This window comes from Colobus angolensis, unplaced genomic scaffold (assembly GCF_000951035.1).
Source record: "Colobus angolensis palliatus isolate OR3802 unplaced genomic scaffold, Cang.pa_1.0 Scaffold152, whole genome shotgun sequence".
Lineage (NCBI taxonomy): Eukaryota > Metazoa > Chordata > Mammalia > Primates > Cercopithecidae > Colobus > Colobus angolensis.
This window is the reverse complement of record NW_012114622.1, coordinates 5,154,009-5,171,693: the sequence shown is the minus strand read 5'-3', so window position 1 is coordinate 5,171,693 and position 17,685 is coordinate 5,154,009. Positions and strand designations below refer to the sequence as shown.

General features: G+C 37.6%; 1 protein-coding gene across 3 annotated transcripts in view; it reads right to left on the bottom strand.

Annotated features, from left to right (window-relative positions):
- ELP4 (elongator acetyltransferase complex subunit 4) overlaps positions 1-17,685 on the bottom strand; it is a 281,026-nt gene that overhangs the window by 171,276 nt on the left and 92,065 nt on the right. For 2 of the 3 annotated variants that reach the window (XR_001001145.1, XM_011936338.1), the window contains exon 5: positions 9,362-9,498. Coding sequence is in view for 2 of the 3 variants with exons in the window: in XM_011936338.1 (XP_011791728.1) it covers positions 9,362-9,498 (137 nt within the window). In the remaining variant the exon portion in view is untranslated. Of the gene's footprint in view, positions 1-9,361; positions 9,502-17,685 lie in introns of all 3 variants that reach the window. The other variant, XM_011936337.1, reaches the window with a different exon arrangement.

Genomic DNA, 17,685 nt, shown 5'->3' with positions numbered 1-17,685 from the left:
TGGCCGGATCTCAGCTCACTGCAAGCTCCGCCTCCCGGGTTTACGCCATTCTCCTGCCTCAGCCTCCCGAGTAGCTGGGACTACAGGTGCCCGCCACCTCGCCCGGCTAATTTTTTGTATTTTTTTAGTAGAGACGGGGTTTCACCATGTTCGCCAGGATGGTCTCGATCTCCTGACCTCGTGATCCGCCCGTCCCGGCCTCCCAAAGTGCTGGGATTACAGGCTTGAGCCACCGTGCCCGGCAATTTCTTTCTTATGAGTGTAAATTTTCTATTTTTTTGAGACAACAGTCCTGCTCTTTTGCCCAGGCTAGAGTGCAGTGGCATGATTACAGCTCACTGAAGTCTTGGCCTCCCAGTCTCAGGTGAATCTTCCACCTTAGTCCCCTGAGTAACTGGGACTACAGGCATGTGCCACCACACCTGGTTATTAGTATTTTTTGTCTGTTTGTTTTTGTTTTTGTAGAGACAGGGTCTCACTATGTTGCCCAGTCTGGTCTTGAAATCCTGGGCTCAAGTGATCCTCCTGCCTTGACCTCCCAAAGTGCTGGGATGAGAGGCATGACTCATGCCTGTAATCTTTAACCTTATATTTAGACTTCTGAATATACTGTGGTTCTTTGCTTTTCAATCTAAAAGTCTTGTAGTTTTGAAATAAAATATTCCCTTCCAAGGAGCCCCCTTGTGAGTACCAACCCACAGACCCCGGCCAGGCATCTCATAACCATATGAGTACTTGCCTCATTGCAGGCCTTAACGAAGCAGCCCATAAGGCTGTAAATTTTGAAAAGCTCAAAGAAATCTCTCAAAGAGTCAATGAAAACCCCACTGAATTTCTTTCTCATCTTACAGTGGCCCTCCAAAAATACACCAGTGTTGACCCTACCTCCTCGGAAAAAACTGTTGTTCTTAATACCCATTTCATCTCTCAGTCTGCTCCTGACATATGGTGCAAACTTAAAAAGGCTGAAGACGGCCCTCAAATCCCACAACAAGACCTTCTCAACTGGCTTTCAAAGTCTTTAATAATAGGGATGAACAAGAAAAAATAAATAAAGCCCAAAGAGATCATGCCAAATGCCAGCTACTAGTCACGGCTATTCCCAATCTGGCAACAGCACCCAAGGTCATAAAATACCCGATAGCAGTATCCCTTCTGGGGCCTGTTTTAAATGCAGCAAAGAAGGCCACTGGGCGTGGGCACATCCCAACTCAACAACACCAAGAATTCCTTGCCCAGCCTGCCAAGAAACCACTGGAAGTCTGATTGTCCTCTTAACAACCAGGCTAACAAACCAACTCCTCAAAATCCTGGCAAGGCAAGGAGTGAAAAATCGTTCACCCTACCATGGCTCCTTGGCCTGGTCCCATCTGCCATTACTGCATCGGGGCCCAGGGTAACTCTGCTAATAGCAGGTAAGCCGATCTCTTTTTTAATTGATAGCAGGGTCACCTACTCAGCTTTATCTAAATTTTTAGTACCCACTTACCCTTCCCAGGTCTTGTCTCACATCCACACGCTACTGAATCCCTTACTTATTTCCCTATCTAATACTATTTTTCTTCACACTCCTTCCTCATCATGCTTCATTGCCCCAACCCCATCCTAGGCTGAAACATATTAGCCAAATTCAAAGCTTCTATCACCTTTTCCTGCCCCCCTCAACCAGAGTCCCTCCTGCTCCTCTCTGCTAGACCGGCCCCTGACCCCCCCTCCCCAGCACCCACTACCCACCTCTCTCGTTAACCCAGTAGTGTGAAACACCACCAGCCCTTCCATAGCTGCTCACCAGGACCCCATCAAAATCCAGTTAAAAGACCCCTCTAAATTTCCCAACATTGCCCAGTACCCCTATTTCCCTAACACCAAAAAGGCTTACAATCCATCATAAACAAGATCTACTCACGCTGTCTTCTTAGACCAACACACTCTCCATATAACACCTCCAACCTCCCCGTTAGAAAATCTGACCGCTCATATTGACTCATTCAGGACCTCTGAGCCATCAATCAGGTTGTCCTCCCTATTCACCCTGTGGTCCCTAACCCCTATATACTTCTCTCCCTCATTCCCTCCAACACCACCCACTATATGGCAGTCAACCTAAAGGATGCTTTCTTTACCATTCCCTTACACCCTAATTCCCAAGACCTCTTCACCTTCACCTGGACTGACCCTGACACTCTTCAGTCAAGGCAATTCACACGGACTGTCCTCTCCCAAGGCTTCAGGGGCAGCCCTCACTTCTTTGGACAACCTCTAGCCCAAGATCTCACCTCCTTAGACCTCTCCCCCAGCTGCCTCCTCCAATATGTTGATGATCTCCTTCTCTCCAACCCCTCCCTAGAGCACTCCCAAATTCACGCCATCACCCTCCTAAACTTTCTTGCTAGCAAAGGATATAGGGTTTCCCCCTCCAAAGTCCAACTATCTACCCCAACAGTAACATACTTAGGAGTCCAACTCTCCCCCAGCGCCGGAGCCATGACCCCAGCACAAGCAATCTTAATAAATAGCTTGCCTCCGCCTTCCTCAAAAAATGAAATTCTCTCTTTCTTAGGACTGGCAGGTTTCTTTAGAATATAGATTCCCAACTTTGCCTTCCTGGCTTGGCCCCTCTATGAAGCAGCCAAAGGCCCTCTCAATGAACCCCTAAACCCCACACACAACATACTTCCCAGTTTCTGTAGACTCCAAACCACTCTCGTCACTGCACCTGCCCTGTCCTTAACCCACATCTCCCAACTCTTTGTTCTCTGTACCACCGAAAACCAAGGAATAGCTCTCGGGGTCCTAGGGCAACAAAAGGGAAGTCCCCCTTCCTTTGCCCCTGTGGCATAACTCTCTAAACAATCAACATTGTCAAAGCATGGCCAACCTGTCTTAGAGCATTAGCAGCAGTGACCATTTTAGCTCTGTAAAGTAAAAAAACTGACATTCAGCCACAGTATCACCGTCCACAGCTCTCACAACTTATAGGATCTCTTCTTCTCCCAGGCATTAAGCTCCCTCTCTCCTTCCCGAATTCAGTCACTCCATGCCCTCTTTATCGAAAATCCCGAATTCAGCTTCACCAAAAGCGCCCCCCTCAACCCAGTATCCCTACTCCCCATATCCTCTTCCCCTTCTACTCATTCTTGCACTGACATTTTGGATCACCTGCAGCCACACTTCCCTAACATCTCCCCCGAGCCGCTCACTAACCCAGATGACCAACTCTTCGTAGATGGCTCCTCTTCCAGAGCCCCCGGCTCTCCAAAAACTGGGTATGCAGTAGTTACCTTAAACCATGTAATTGAGGCTAAACCACTACCTCCAGGAACCTCCTCCCAAAATGCAGAACTTACAGCTCTCACCAGAGCCCTAACCCTTTCCAAAGGCAAACAAGTCAACATTTATACAAACTCCAAATATGCCTATCACATCTTTCATTCTCATGCTGCCATGTGGCAAAAGAGAGGATTTCTGACTACCAAAGGAATCCCTATCACTAATGGCCCCCTTATTTACCAACTCCTTCAGGCTGCACCTTCCAACCAAAGCAGGGGTTATACATTGTCAAGGACATCAAACAGGATCAGATAAAATCTGAAGAGAAAACACAAAAGCCAACAAGGCAGCAAAAAAAAGTCTCTCTTTCTTCTGCCCCTGGCACTCTCCTCCTCGTTGTCCCTACAATCCAACCCCAGTATCTCTCCCCCCACAAAAAAAAAAAAAGCTTCACTACTACAACAAAAAAAATCCTTCCAAAAGAACTAGATAATCAAAAATCAAAAACTCATCCTCCCCCAAAAACAACCCCAAAAAAAAAAAAATTCTAACATCCCTTCACCAATCCTTCCATATTGGTGCATGCCCCCTATACCTACTCCTTTGCCCTTATTTCTCCTCCGCCCATCTATTTACCTTACTAAAAAACCTAACTTCAAACTGTCATATATGCTCTGTCACTTCCACCTGAGGGGCCCTCCATTCTCCATCTATTCCTACACACCAGTTAAGAGGAACCTCATTATCATATTTCCAGGCACTCTCTACAGATGTCTAGGCTTCCCTAAAAAAAAAAAAAAAAAAGCAAGCTCTATTACCCACCTCCAAAACCAACTAGTCTCCCTAGCAGCAGTTATCCTTCAAAACAGCAAAGGCCTTGATTTACTTACTGCAAAAAATGGAGGTCTCTACATCGTCCTAGATGAGGAATGCTGCTTCTTTTTTAATCAGTCAGGCCTGGTTCAGGATGCAGTCAAAAAACTAAAAGACTGAGTGTACCCCCCTGCCACCCCCCCCAAAAAAACCAGCTCTTTGCCTGGCCCTCTTGGCCCCCTTGGTGTCTCAGCTCTTAGGCCTCCTAGTTACTCCCACTCCTAGGACCCGTCATAACCATTCTCCTTCTTCTAATCTTTGGGCCCTGCCTCTTACGTCTCTTTACCCAGTTTTTACAGAACCGTGTTCGAGCTTTCACCCACAGAACCATACAAAACATGATGCTACTATAAAAATACCAGCAATTTCAAAACCAGTACCAGGACCAACCCCTACCTTCCAGCCTTTCCCGTGACCACTGCCCCCTTTCAGCTTGAAGTAGCAGATGAAAAATGGCACCCCCTTTCCTATCATCTGTTAAAAGGCTGGAATGTTAGGGTCACCCCGACCAGACCATTCCCTTCCCCTCCCACAGGCCTTACAATACAGTCTCTTGCACTCTCCACACAGCTACCCCAGGGCAAAAGACAAATCCCCCATCACTGACCCCTCCAGTAACTGTTTGTCCAGACAGTTACAGGATGCGGTTAACACGTCTGTTAACCTCGCATAACAAAGCTGGCAAAAAACATCTCCAGGATGCAGTCAAGACACCTGCATCCCCTACTCAGCCCCCCCACCCTGACCAATTCCTCTCCCTATAAAGTCCTGCAGTAGTCTGTAAGCAGGGCTGCCTCCTCTGCTTTTGTCAGGAGGTAGCTGGCAGGACTGACAATAAATCAGTTTGCCTGAACTTGGGTCTACTGGCCTCATTCCTTTCTCAGCTGTTGTTCCAATTATCCCTTACAATTACTATATTTTGTGCATTGATCCATTAATTCATCAACCATGCACTGGACACCTGTGTTCTAGATATAAGGAAAAGAAAGATGAAGAAAGCAAAACCCCTTTCCTCAAGGATTTCCAATGTCTGAGGGGAAAGACAAGCATGTAGACAAGATAAATAATTACAGTGTCATGTGTTAAGTGTCCTGATAGAAATATGAACAAAAGTAAGTAGGAATGTATGAGGAACACAATTACAATTTGTCTAGGAAACCATTATAGAAGACTTATACTGAGGTTCCATTTAAACTGGTAAAGAAACTTGGCAGGATGAGAAAAATGAGATGACTTCTAAAATGTTAGTTGCATCCTCTTTTCATCGTTTTCACTTACAAATTCTCCCAGAAATATAACTGGTTCTCACAGAATTCAATTCATTAAATTTAATCAGTAGAACACTCAGACAATATAAGAAACTACTGGTTATTGTTAGGATAAATATGTTAAAATAAAATCTTGAAATTCAAAGAAACATATCAAAATAAACTCATTCTATTGACTACCAACTGTATGCAAACTCAATATTCAAGACCTAACATTGTCAGATCAGTCTGTGCAATAGTTTGAACGTGTCCCCTACAAAATTCAGGTGTTGTCAATGTGATAGTATTCAGAGGTGATTATGTCACGAGGGCTCCTCTTTCAGGAACGGGATTAAGGCCCTTATATAGAAGGCTTCACATAGTGTTTTGGCTAGCTTGCCCTTTTACATTCTGCCATCATTTCACTACTACACATCATTTCTCTCCTCTGGAGAATGCAGGAAAAAGGTGCCATCTTGGAAGCAGAATGCAGGCCTCACCAGACAACCACACCTGCCAGCACTTTTATTTTCTCATAGATCTGGAGGATAGAAAGTTCAATATTTAATTTCTGTCTTTATAAATTACCCAGTTTCAGGTGTTTAGTTATAGCATCACAAATGGACAAAGATAGGATGCCATAACAAAACACCATAGATTGGGTGGCTTAAACAGGAATTTATTTTCTCATTCTTCTGGAGACTTGAAGTCCAAGATCAACATGCCAGCAAAGTTGGTGCCTGGTGAGGGCTCTTCCCTTAGGTTGCAGATAGCACCCTTCTTGCTGTGTGCTCACATGGCCTTTCATTCGTGCATGCTCCAGGAGAGAGTGAGTGTCTCTCCAGTGTCTCTCCCTCTTTTATAAAGATACCAATCTTATCACACCAGGGTCCCACAACCTAATCTAAACCTAATTACTTCCCAAAGGTCCCATCTCCAAATATCATCCAGTTGGGGTTAGGGCTTCAACATATGAATTCTGGGGGGACACAAACATTCAGTTGGTAGTGGTAGGTTAAGCAATATGTTAATATAATTGTTAATCAGTAAGAAAGACGACACTAAAGAATGGCAGTGTCTTTCTACTAAGGAAACCAAACTATGCTTGGACACACTTATTAGCAAAGCTTAATTGTAAACAAAGTCAAAGTAAAAAATCCTAGACTCCAGAATTATTCTCAAAACTAACTTATTATTTTGCGACTCAGATTATCTGATTTATAATAGTGAAATATCCAAACAGAGCTATCTTGATAATATTATTGTAAAACATCTGAAGTCTTTATACTCTGGCTTTAATTTGAAAATTTAAACTGTATGTATGAATTTTTTCTACAGACAAACCTTCTAATCATTTTAAATTAGTTACTGTAAATTTTAAATGATCTGCCGTTTATCCTATTGTAAAAATATCTTTACATGTTTTAATAGCACCTTCAGAAATTACAAAATTATATATTATATCCTCACATGTGACAGTAGGACACAGCTATATCCTCTAGCCTTAATTATAGGAAAAGCATAGATAACTGTAAGGCTTAGCTTTATTGTTTTATAAATGAACCAGTAAAGTTCATTTTAGTGAAATGAGCACATGCTTTTCATAAATTAAAATAAATCTCACATGGTAAAGTACCCATTTTGAAAATTAATTTAATTACATGTTTAAAGTTTAATTACATTTAATTAAGCATTTAAGTTTAATATGAAATAAATGAATTATCAGTTAACTCTATGAAATGAAATACTGTCTTGATAATTAAAATCTATAAATTTTCCTATTCTGTGCAAAACTGCTAGTTCTTACAAAACACTCAGAAAATACGTATTTTAATGACTATAGGATTATATCCTTACAGCTGATTAAGGAGTAATTTTTTTGGCACCTAGGTTGGTGGGTGTACATTTACTGCCTCAGTAAATGGAGGCAGCATGGTACAAAAAAAAAAAGAGCAGAGGTTTTAGAAACTTGAGTTTGAGTGTTAGCTCAGTCACTGACAGCCTGCAACAGTAGGAGAGTTACTTAGCAACTCTAACCTGAAATTCCTTATAAAATGGGGTTAACATTCTCTTGGAGGGTTATTGGCAAAATTTAATGAGTTATCCCATAGTCAAATGTCTGGGAGAGCACCTGACTTGGAAAAGATATTTGACACATGCTAATCCCCTCCTTACCCCAGCTGTTGAGTAAATGGAGAATAACACTGTACTTGCTGGTGTAAAAAAAGTATCGTCCTTAAAATATATTTTTTTAAATCACAAAAGTAACACCATATTATTTTTCATTTAAATACATCAAACATAATATACATTTTACATTTATTTTCCTAAGCACTCTGTTAATGGAGACAGTATAGCAATGTTGCTAATACAGGTATTTGAATCAGGGAGAATTTACTTGGAACCTGGGTTCCACTCTTTACTACTATTTGAGAAATTAAGGGAAAATTATCCTGACCTATTTCGCACGCTTGTACGTAAATGCATGTTTGACTCAATGTGTGGCAAAAACTGGGAAATAGAAAAATCAATATAATCATTCAAACTTAACAAAAAATTAGTGAGGTGGTAAGGCAGGTGGTATTTCCTCTTCTCCCCACCTCCAATTTTTTAAATGAAGATATTAATTTTCACTGATTTTAGGTGATCTGCCCAAGGTTAAGGGTAGGATGAACTCAATATCAGAATCCAGATTTTAAAAATTCCTTTATCAGTGCTCATTACTGCATGACATAGGAAGGTAAAGGTGAAAGACACCAAAATCTTCTGAAGCAGTGAAGTAAAAAAGAAAGATAAATCTGACAGATTAAGCTTGGTTCTATCACTTAATAATTAAACTCAGATCAATTCTGTGAATTTCAGTATCTTCTAGAAAATGGGACTACATACTTCTCCATATTAATACTACATAACCCTGTATAGGGTTAATATAAGGATTACAGAAGATAACAAATGTAAGGTGCCTAACAGAGTGGCTGACACATAGCAGTAATACATTAATGGTAGTTATAAATGCTAAAACAACATCAAAGCACCACTTTTGCTAAGTCTCTGTCCATAGACTGGAGAACTCCATAATAAAGTGAATATTTTTTGGAAACATTTAAGAAGAATGAGTACAATAGTCTCTTCTAAATTCTCAGGTATTATTTTTAGAACAGAGACTATAAATTTTAAGTCATTTTTGTCCACAATGCCTTGTTATTAAATCTTCATTTAATAGTTCATCTACTTTTGAAAATGGTTTTACAAGTGCTTAAGAAAATACAAATGACAATCTGTTCCATAATTTACTGCAATAAAAATTGAAATTGAATATTCTTAACACTTTATAACATATATTATTCAATGTCAAGTCCTGTAATTTTCAGAGTTTTGTCTTAATAACATACTGGCAGTATAAACATGTTGGGTTGTTTTGATACTTAAAACCAAAACTCTAAATTCTAAGTCACTTAAAATTATACGGATTGTCTTATTTACAGCAGAACCAGAAATAGAAAGCCTTCATAAATAAAATATTGTAAAGTACATACTTGTTTACTCTCTGAAAAAGTATATGCCAAAAAATTAAATTAAGCAAACGATACTAGGTTGTATCATTTTCATTGCTATTATTATCAATACATATTTATTAGGTGTCTATTTGCATTTAAAGCTGAAAAATTCTGGTTTAGAACTGTTCTACATTTTCTTGAAAACCAGCACTTATTATAAATTTGTTGTCCTGACTTTTCAAGTTGCAAATTAGAGAAATAGTGGTTCCAGCAGTTATAGGACCAAAGAAAAAAGAAAGTCACAGTAATGAAATACTATGAAAAATATATAGACTTGAAGTTACAAATTATATAGAAAACTAGTATTTATTATTATATTTACCCTTAGATGTGTATTCTTTCAAAAATGTGGTAAAAGTGCATTCTACTAATATTTGAAATCAGACTTTGTTATTAAATCGGTCATTAACCTACCAGGGTTCTACTTTGAGAACTGAAGATATTTTCTCTGGAAGAAAAAATCCATGCCAGTTTGAAGCCTCAATTAGTTCTTGTGGTATTCTTTTTGATGCATCATAATAGTGACCAAATCGTGATGATACTGGTCCAATCTGCTAAAATAAAACCCATAGTGGCTGTTAAACAATTATTTTTAAGCTATAATTTATTTGTCCTACATCCAGCAAAACAATGACATACTTATGAATTTTAAGTTAATAAGGAAGAACTGATACACATGCACTAAGTAAATTTCAAAGAAGCATACAACAACCTTTATTATTTTAAACCATTTATAGTTACAAATCAACCTTTTTATCTTTCACATTTCTTCACTTCTAGTGGTTCCCTAAATTTGATAAGAATTTAAAAACCTCTTTGGTTTTTTTTCATTACACTGTATACCTTCCTAAGTTTAAAACTTAATATATATAATTCTCAATTAATATTTAAGATTCTACGTTTTAATGACAAATTAAATATGCAGTTGCCAAGAACTAAATGAAAACTTAAACCCAATTCATTCACTGGTAAGAGGTCCAAAAGAAGCTAGCTATTTAAATATATTAAACTGAGTATCATTTTAAAACTGAATTCTCACACAAGACAATATACAGGTATATTAAACATTTCTTACAAATTTAAATTAAGCTTATAGGAGAAAATGTACTACAATACTCCACACAGGAACAAGGCACGATAAAGTTGAAGAATGTATATGACCTACATTAGATCAATCAGAACCTGGCATAATCATTGGTTCATTGATAATTCCTCTTTTGTGTTCTCTACTAACAATTTCTCCAACAAATTATCTTTCTTATAAGAAACTCTAATTTATATGACACTGAATTTATTTATATGTGATAGCAAAGTCTACTAACATAACATTATTATTAAGTTGCTTTGAATGGACTTTGAACTAATTTCTTTCATTCAACACATTGAAAATATATATATACCATTATCCAAAATTGAATTATTAACAAATTCCACTTGGCAATACTTTCTAATAAAAGATTCCAGATCTACTCTTACATAATTTCCACTGTCCTGAAACATATAAGTTTCAGAATATTCAACAAAATTAGATAATCACTACAGAAATTGAAGAACTATACATAGTAGATACTTATCTAAGTGACAACTTTTTAATTTAGATAAGAAAGACATATTTGCTTGACACTAGACACTTGCATTTAAGACTTCAAGGGTTCATATTCTTAAACTAAATGCCTACAAACATGAAATTATACAGTAATAAGAAATAAAACTTTTTAAGTCTAATAGAAACACTTTTTTCAGATTCAGAGTCTGTAGGTTTGACATTTATTTTTTAAATGAAATGACCGTTCATCCATCCATAAGGTACTACTTACTTTCATTAATAAATAAAATATATAATATTAAAATGTTTCTTAAAACTAGGGTGCAAACTTTTAAAATGTAAAGTTATTAGTCTAAAGCAATTTAAACAAGGTCTGTTCTTTGGCCTATAATCTATTCTTTATCCGGATTATAGTTCAGAATGTTTTTACTGCAATCTCTGCCAGAGCTCATCTTTTTATTGTGTAAGTCCAAGCCCCCTTAATGTTTTAGAAAGGCCTTGACTAACTGAACTTTGATCTGATGTCTTCATTGAGAAAAACACCAGGTTGCCCATTTCAGATGCAAATCCCCCTAAGGCCCAACAGAATTTAGTAAAGACAGCAAAAAAGAAAAACCCAGAAGTTTCCAGGATCCTCTTTGAGAATCCTGGGGCACACTGGTGTCCTTAATCCATGCTGCTGCATGGATTAAGGTAGGTGATAACCTTTCCTGATTCAAAAGAATAAGCAGAGTGCCTACAAACTGGGTGGAGACTAGGATTTGGCTATAATAAAACACCATGCAATAAAAGCTTGGTCTATGTCAGAAGCCTCTGAAAAGGCCTCAATGTACCACATTCCCAGGCCTAGTAGGGAAGCTTGCAAAAGCCTACCTGAATCAAATAAGCATGAATAATCTATTTTAGCAGACTGGCCATGGGGAGAGAGAAAGAAAGAGACTTTTCATTTCTTTTAAGTTTGAGTTAATAAATTTATTAGTGGACTGAAAGTTCTTGAAGTCTTATGCACTCAGAGAAATATGCTAAATTGCCAAGAAGCAAAGTATGCTTTTTAAGTTGCCGTCTCTATTAATGTTTCTAATTACAATAGTAATGTGATAGAAATCACAGATTTGGAATGAATCAAGGCAGAAAATTGATTTCATGCTGAGACAGTTTACATATAGAACACAAATAATTCATTAAAATGTAAAAATAAAATTGGAAGCTTTACTCATTATAATTATTAATTTATTTAGAAATTAAAATTAGATATGGTAGCTAAAATATTCATAAGGTAGCCACGAAAATTTTATTGCTGATGAAGAATTTTTAAAATTCCAATTAAAAATGAAAATAAAAATATATTCTTACAGGAAAAAACAATTTTCCAAGTTTTTCTGCTCAAGACATATAACATTAACATATAATCAGATTTTGAAACACTGGAATCTTTTGAGGCCTAGAATTATAAAACAAAGACTTAGACATTTCCTCTAAAAAAGAGAACTACATGCTGTAAATAAAATAATTATTATTATCTACAAAAAACTGTCATCAACTCAATAAAAATTGATACATTTAAAATATCAAACTATTATCAATAACTAGTCAGCTTATTAAGTAAGAACATGTTGCTTTAGTTTTACATTATGAAAACTTCTAATTCACATTCATAAACTGCCTTTTGACTCTGTCATCTGTGGAAGTGTGTAAAATGACATGGTTCAGTAAATTTTATGATGCTAAAAGAAAATGAACTTTGATGGGGGTACAGGAGGAAAATGGTGAAAAACAATACCATACTCTACTTCTAGTATGTTACAAAGAAACAAAACTTTCAAAGAAAAGCTGCACCAAAAAAATCTAAATAAGACATTTCCTTACCGTTATTATTTCTTATTTCTCAGTATAGCATACCAGACAGCAAGAATCCAGTTTTTAAAACACTTAGATTCTTAGTTTAATCATTAGAAACTGGAGCTAATAATTATTTTACAAGGCTGTTGTGAGACTCTAATGTAATACTGGCAATGAATATTCTGTAAATTATGAATTGTATGTAAATGTTATTCATTATTATTATTGTGTCATGATTCACTAGAGAATGAGAAGATCCATCACTGTGTTTTGTAATTACATTGACTTACTGAAAAAATGGTATTTGTTGCTCATCTACACCTGTACACATCTACCCAGGACTGTTGCAGCTAAACCACTAAGACAGAAAGTCAATGTTTCATGAGAATTTAATATAATAAAGACTTAACACACTGAAATGAATTGCTGGAGTCATTGTAGGTCATGGTATTACAGCTCTGCAATACTGAGAAAATTAAGTCTCAGAATATACTGTTGGCTAACAATTCATGGAGTGTCAGGAATAGTGGTTGATGATTATAAGACGGGGGAGAGGAAGGCGTATCTACCTTAGAGCATTAAAATCACATGGTGAAGGAAAGAGGGCTTTTTAAAACTATACACTCTTCCATTTAAATGAAGCACTGCTTTATGCTTTACTGAACTATTGTTACTGATCTAGGTATATATATTCTTGTCCTCTTTTGCATTAGTAAGTGGTAATATGGCTACACCCTTAGGACCTGGTGACAACTTATTTTAAAAGGCATCTCTGATAATCAACACTCCTAGTTTTGAACTATTTGTTTAATCTTAAGCCACAATTATGTTAACTGCATTTTGTCCCAAGTAAAATAAAGAAAACACGTGACGTCTACGGCCAAACCATCCTGAATGTGCCCAATCTCATCTGATCTCAGAAAACCCAGTGATATGGTTTGGTTCTGTGTCCCCACCCAAATCTCAACTCGAATTGTAATCCCCAAACGTCGAGGAAGGTCCCTGGTGGGAGGTGATTTAGATCATGTGGGTGGTTTCTCCCATGCTGTTCTCCTGATAGTGAGAGAGTTCTCAGGAGATCTGATGGCTTAAAAGTAGCAGCTTTCCCTGTGCTTTCTCTCCTGTTGCCATGTAAGATGTGCCTTGCTTCCCCTTCACCGTCTGCCATGATTGTAAGTTTCCCGAGGCCTCCACAGCCATGTGAAACTGTGAGACAATTAAACCTCTTTTGTTTGTTTATAAATTACCCAGTCTCAGTGAGAATGAACTAATACAGCCAGGTTTGTGTGTGTGTGTGTGTGTGTGTCTGTGTTAAAATGAGAAAGGCAAAGTAAAGCCTAGATTTATAAAGTAGATAATGATGAGTGATCATCAGAGCCTATCAGTCTTGGCAAATCATCATATATAAAATTACCTTAACAGGCAAATATACATGCTAGTGACATTTCAAAGAAAAGCAAAGAAGCCAGAAGGTGATTCTATTTTCTAAAGTGGACAGAACTCACTGTAAATACAAGTAAACATAAGCATGACCATTGACTGTATATACAAAATAAGCTATCATTTTGTCTATATTGATTAATGTGTCTTAGCTCAGTTTAATATTTAATCTACATACTATATAATTCATTCATTCGTGCATCCAACAAATAATTACTGAGCACCTACTAAATGTCAGTGAAACAAAACAGTCAAAGTCCCTTTCTCCCACTGAGCTCAAATTCTAGTAGGAGATAGATGATAATAATAAATTAGATATATATTATCATCATTTAATGATAAGTGCCTTTAAGAAAAGTAAAGCAGTGAAAGAAGATGATAGAGAGTGGTTTTATTTCATCTACAGTGACAAAGGCAGTCACTTCTGATAAAGTAATCTTTTAGTAGAGACCTAAGAAAATGAAAAAATAAATAATCTGGACAAGATCATCATAAGAAGAGAACAACTTTCAAAACATTCAAGCTTTAAACCTTGAAAACTGAGCACTAGGGCAAGGTTCAGTGGCTCATATTTGTAATCCCAGCACTTCAGGAGGCCAAGGTGAGAGGATTGCTTGAAGGCAGGAGATTGAGACTAGCCTGGGCAACATAGTGAGACCCTGCCTCTACAAAAATATTAAACAATCAGCTGGGTGCTGTGGCAGGCACTTGTGGTCCCAGGTACTTGTGAGGCTGAGGTGAGAAGATCACGTGAACCTGGGAGGTCAAGGTTGCAGTGAGTCATAATTGCACCACTGCACTGTAGCCTGGGAGATACAGTAAGATCCTATTTCAAAAAAAAAAAAATAGAAAAAAAGAAAAACTGTACTAAATTTATTTGTTAATATGCAACCTTAATTAATAGATAACAAAGCTAATGGCAGGTACACCAGACTCTAAAAGGAAGAATGAAATTAGCACTACTCACTGGGGCAAGGATAGTATCTATGATTCAAATTTATAAAAAACAATGTATTTTTAAAGAAACAAATGATTTTTACCCAAACTCTATATAGCTTTCATAATAGCAATAAGAGAAAAGGCTGGCCAGGTGCAGTGGCTCACACCTGTAATCCCAACACTTTGGGAAGCTGAGATGGGTGGATCACGAGGTCAGGAGTTCAAGACCAGCCTTGCCAACTCGGTGAAACCCCATCTCTACTAAAAAGTACACAAATTAGCTGGGTGTGGTGGTGTGCATCTGTAATCCCAGCTACTTGGCAGGCTGAGGCAGGAGAATTGCTTGAACCCAGGAGGTGGAGGCCGCAGTGAGCCAAGATCGTGCCACTGTACTCGAGCCTGGGTGACAGAGTTAGACTCTGTCTCAAAAAACAAAAAAAGGAGAAAAAAGGCTTAAAGCTTTAGTTACTTGCATTTTTGACAAAAATTTCACTTGAGAATGTTAATTGCCAATGAAAAGACCAAAACCAGCTGGGTGCAGTGGCTCACACCTGTAATCCCAGCACTTCGGGAGGTCAAGGCAGGCAGACCACCTAAGGTCAGGAGTTTGAGACCAGCCAACATGATGAAACCCCGTCTCTATGAAAAATACAAAAACTAGTCAGATGTGGTGGTGGGCACCTATAGTCCCAGCTACTCGGGTGGCTGAGGCAGGAGAATCACTTGAATGTGGGAGACGGAGGTTACAGTGAGTTGAGATCATGCCACTGTACTCCAGTCTCTAAACTTAGAGTTTAGGTTCATTACTGACTCTTTCAGGACACAGCAGTAGAAAAATTAGAATACAGTCACCATTAAGCCCAGTCACTTGAATGAATCTACCAGAGTCAAAGACATGAAGCTCTTTGCCATTAGGGTTCTCAAGTGCTAGTCCTATATTTCTCGTTTGTTTTGATCTCTATCACTTAACTCATATTTTCCTAAACAGACTAACATCTATTCTGGCCGCCTGCACCCAGTTCTCATTCACATCCAAACTAGGCTACACCTGTAACAACTTCTGATTACACAGAGCTTCCTTCTATTTTTTAATACAAATGTATAGTATTTTACTGTTCAGACACACCATAATTTACTTAGCTAGTTGCTTACTGATAGACATTTAGGCTATTTTCAATCTCTTGCTATTAAAAAAATACGCTGCAAGAATAGCTCATGTATATTCACTTTTACATTTTAGTAAATATATTAATGATGTAAATTTCCAAAAGAATCAAAGAACACGTTTTTGTAATCATGAATGTTACTACCAAAATACTCTCTACAGAAGTTGTACCTTTTTACATTTTCACCAGCAAAGTATGAGTACCAGCTTCCCCCACCCTTGCTAATACAGTGTCTTACCAAGTTAGATCATTGTCAATTTGATAAGAGAAAAATAGCAGGACAGTGTACTTTTCATTTGAATTTCTCTCATTAAAACTGAAATTGGGCATATGTTTTGTATGTTTAAGAGTCACTTAAATTTTCTTTTCACATTTTTGCCCATTAAAAAAAAATCAGTTGTAGAATTTTTCCTTATTCATTTTAAAAGTTATTTGTATGTAAGTAAAATTTGTCCTTGTTTTATAATTTGAGTTGCAAATATTCTCTCTTAAATTTGTAGTTTGTTCACAGTCATTTAAATCACAGTGTAAAATTATTATTCATATAGTTTCCACACTTAAATTAGAACAACATGTCATTGCTTAATATGTACCTATTATAACATGTTTTATATCTGGTATACAGATGATGCTTAGCTTAGTATTTGCTGACTAAATGAATAAATACATTTATCATTATTATTGACTAAAATAACATTAGTATAAGTGCTGGAGGTACAAGAGGAAATAAAACAAGCACTCTGCCTTGCAGAAAATTTTCCTTCTGGAGGAGGAGAGAGTTACACTACCAATTAAGTATAAAACAATGAGAAAGATTTTTTTTTTTTTTTTTTTTGAGACGAAATCTTGCTCTGTCGCCCAGGCTGGAGTGCAGTGGCACAATCTTGGCTCACTGCAACCTCTGCCTCCTGGGTTCAAGCAATTCTCTGCCTCAGCCTCCCGAGTAGCTGGTATTATAGGCACCCGCCACCACACTCAGCTAATTTTTGTGTATTTTTAGTAGAAACGGAGTTTCACCATCTTGGCTAGGCTGGTGTTGAACTGCTGACCTCATGATCCACCCGCCTCGGCCTCCCAAAGTGCTGGGATTACAGGTGTGAGCCACCGCGCCCGACCCAGAGAAAGATGTATTTTAAAACATATGAAGTACTACAGGAAAAAAAAAGAAAGTAGATAATTATGTATGGAAAGCCATAAGAGGTAGTAACATTTGAACTTGGAGAAGGATGCATTGGTGAGTAAGAAAGCGAAAAAAGCATTACTAAAAGAAATACAAGCAATTTATAAGGAGCAATTCTCATAGGATAGTTGAATGTAGTGTTTTATATACACAGGAGGAAGAGGCTAAAAAGGTAGACTTGGATTAGGTTGTACAGATTTTCTATACAATCTTAAATTTGTATTTCATATTGAAAGCTTATAATAGCAAACAGGTTTCACCTCATATACTAACTTTCATTAGTGGTAGTGGCTACCCAGAACATTCCTGTAGAGAAGCATTCTAAGGCTGTGTCTGAGTTTGGCAGGAGGGTATTAGAGGGTACTACAGTCTGCTATTTATTTAGAAGGGGTAGTGAAAATAGGAAACCAAATGAGGCATTTGAAGTTAAAGAGTATCATACACATATTTCTATCCTTGGGAAAGATAACACTGATGTCAATATGGAAGACTAGAGTAGGATGGACTAAGGAAACTATATCTTATTCAGATTATGCAAGCTTATGTCTCTTCTTTAACTTTTCTACTAGTATGGTAATATAAGATAGACGTTAAATAATGTGTCTGAAAAGTGAATGAAGTGAACAAT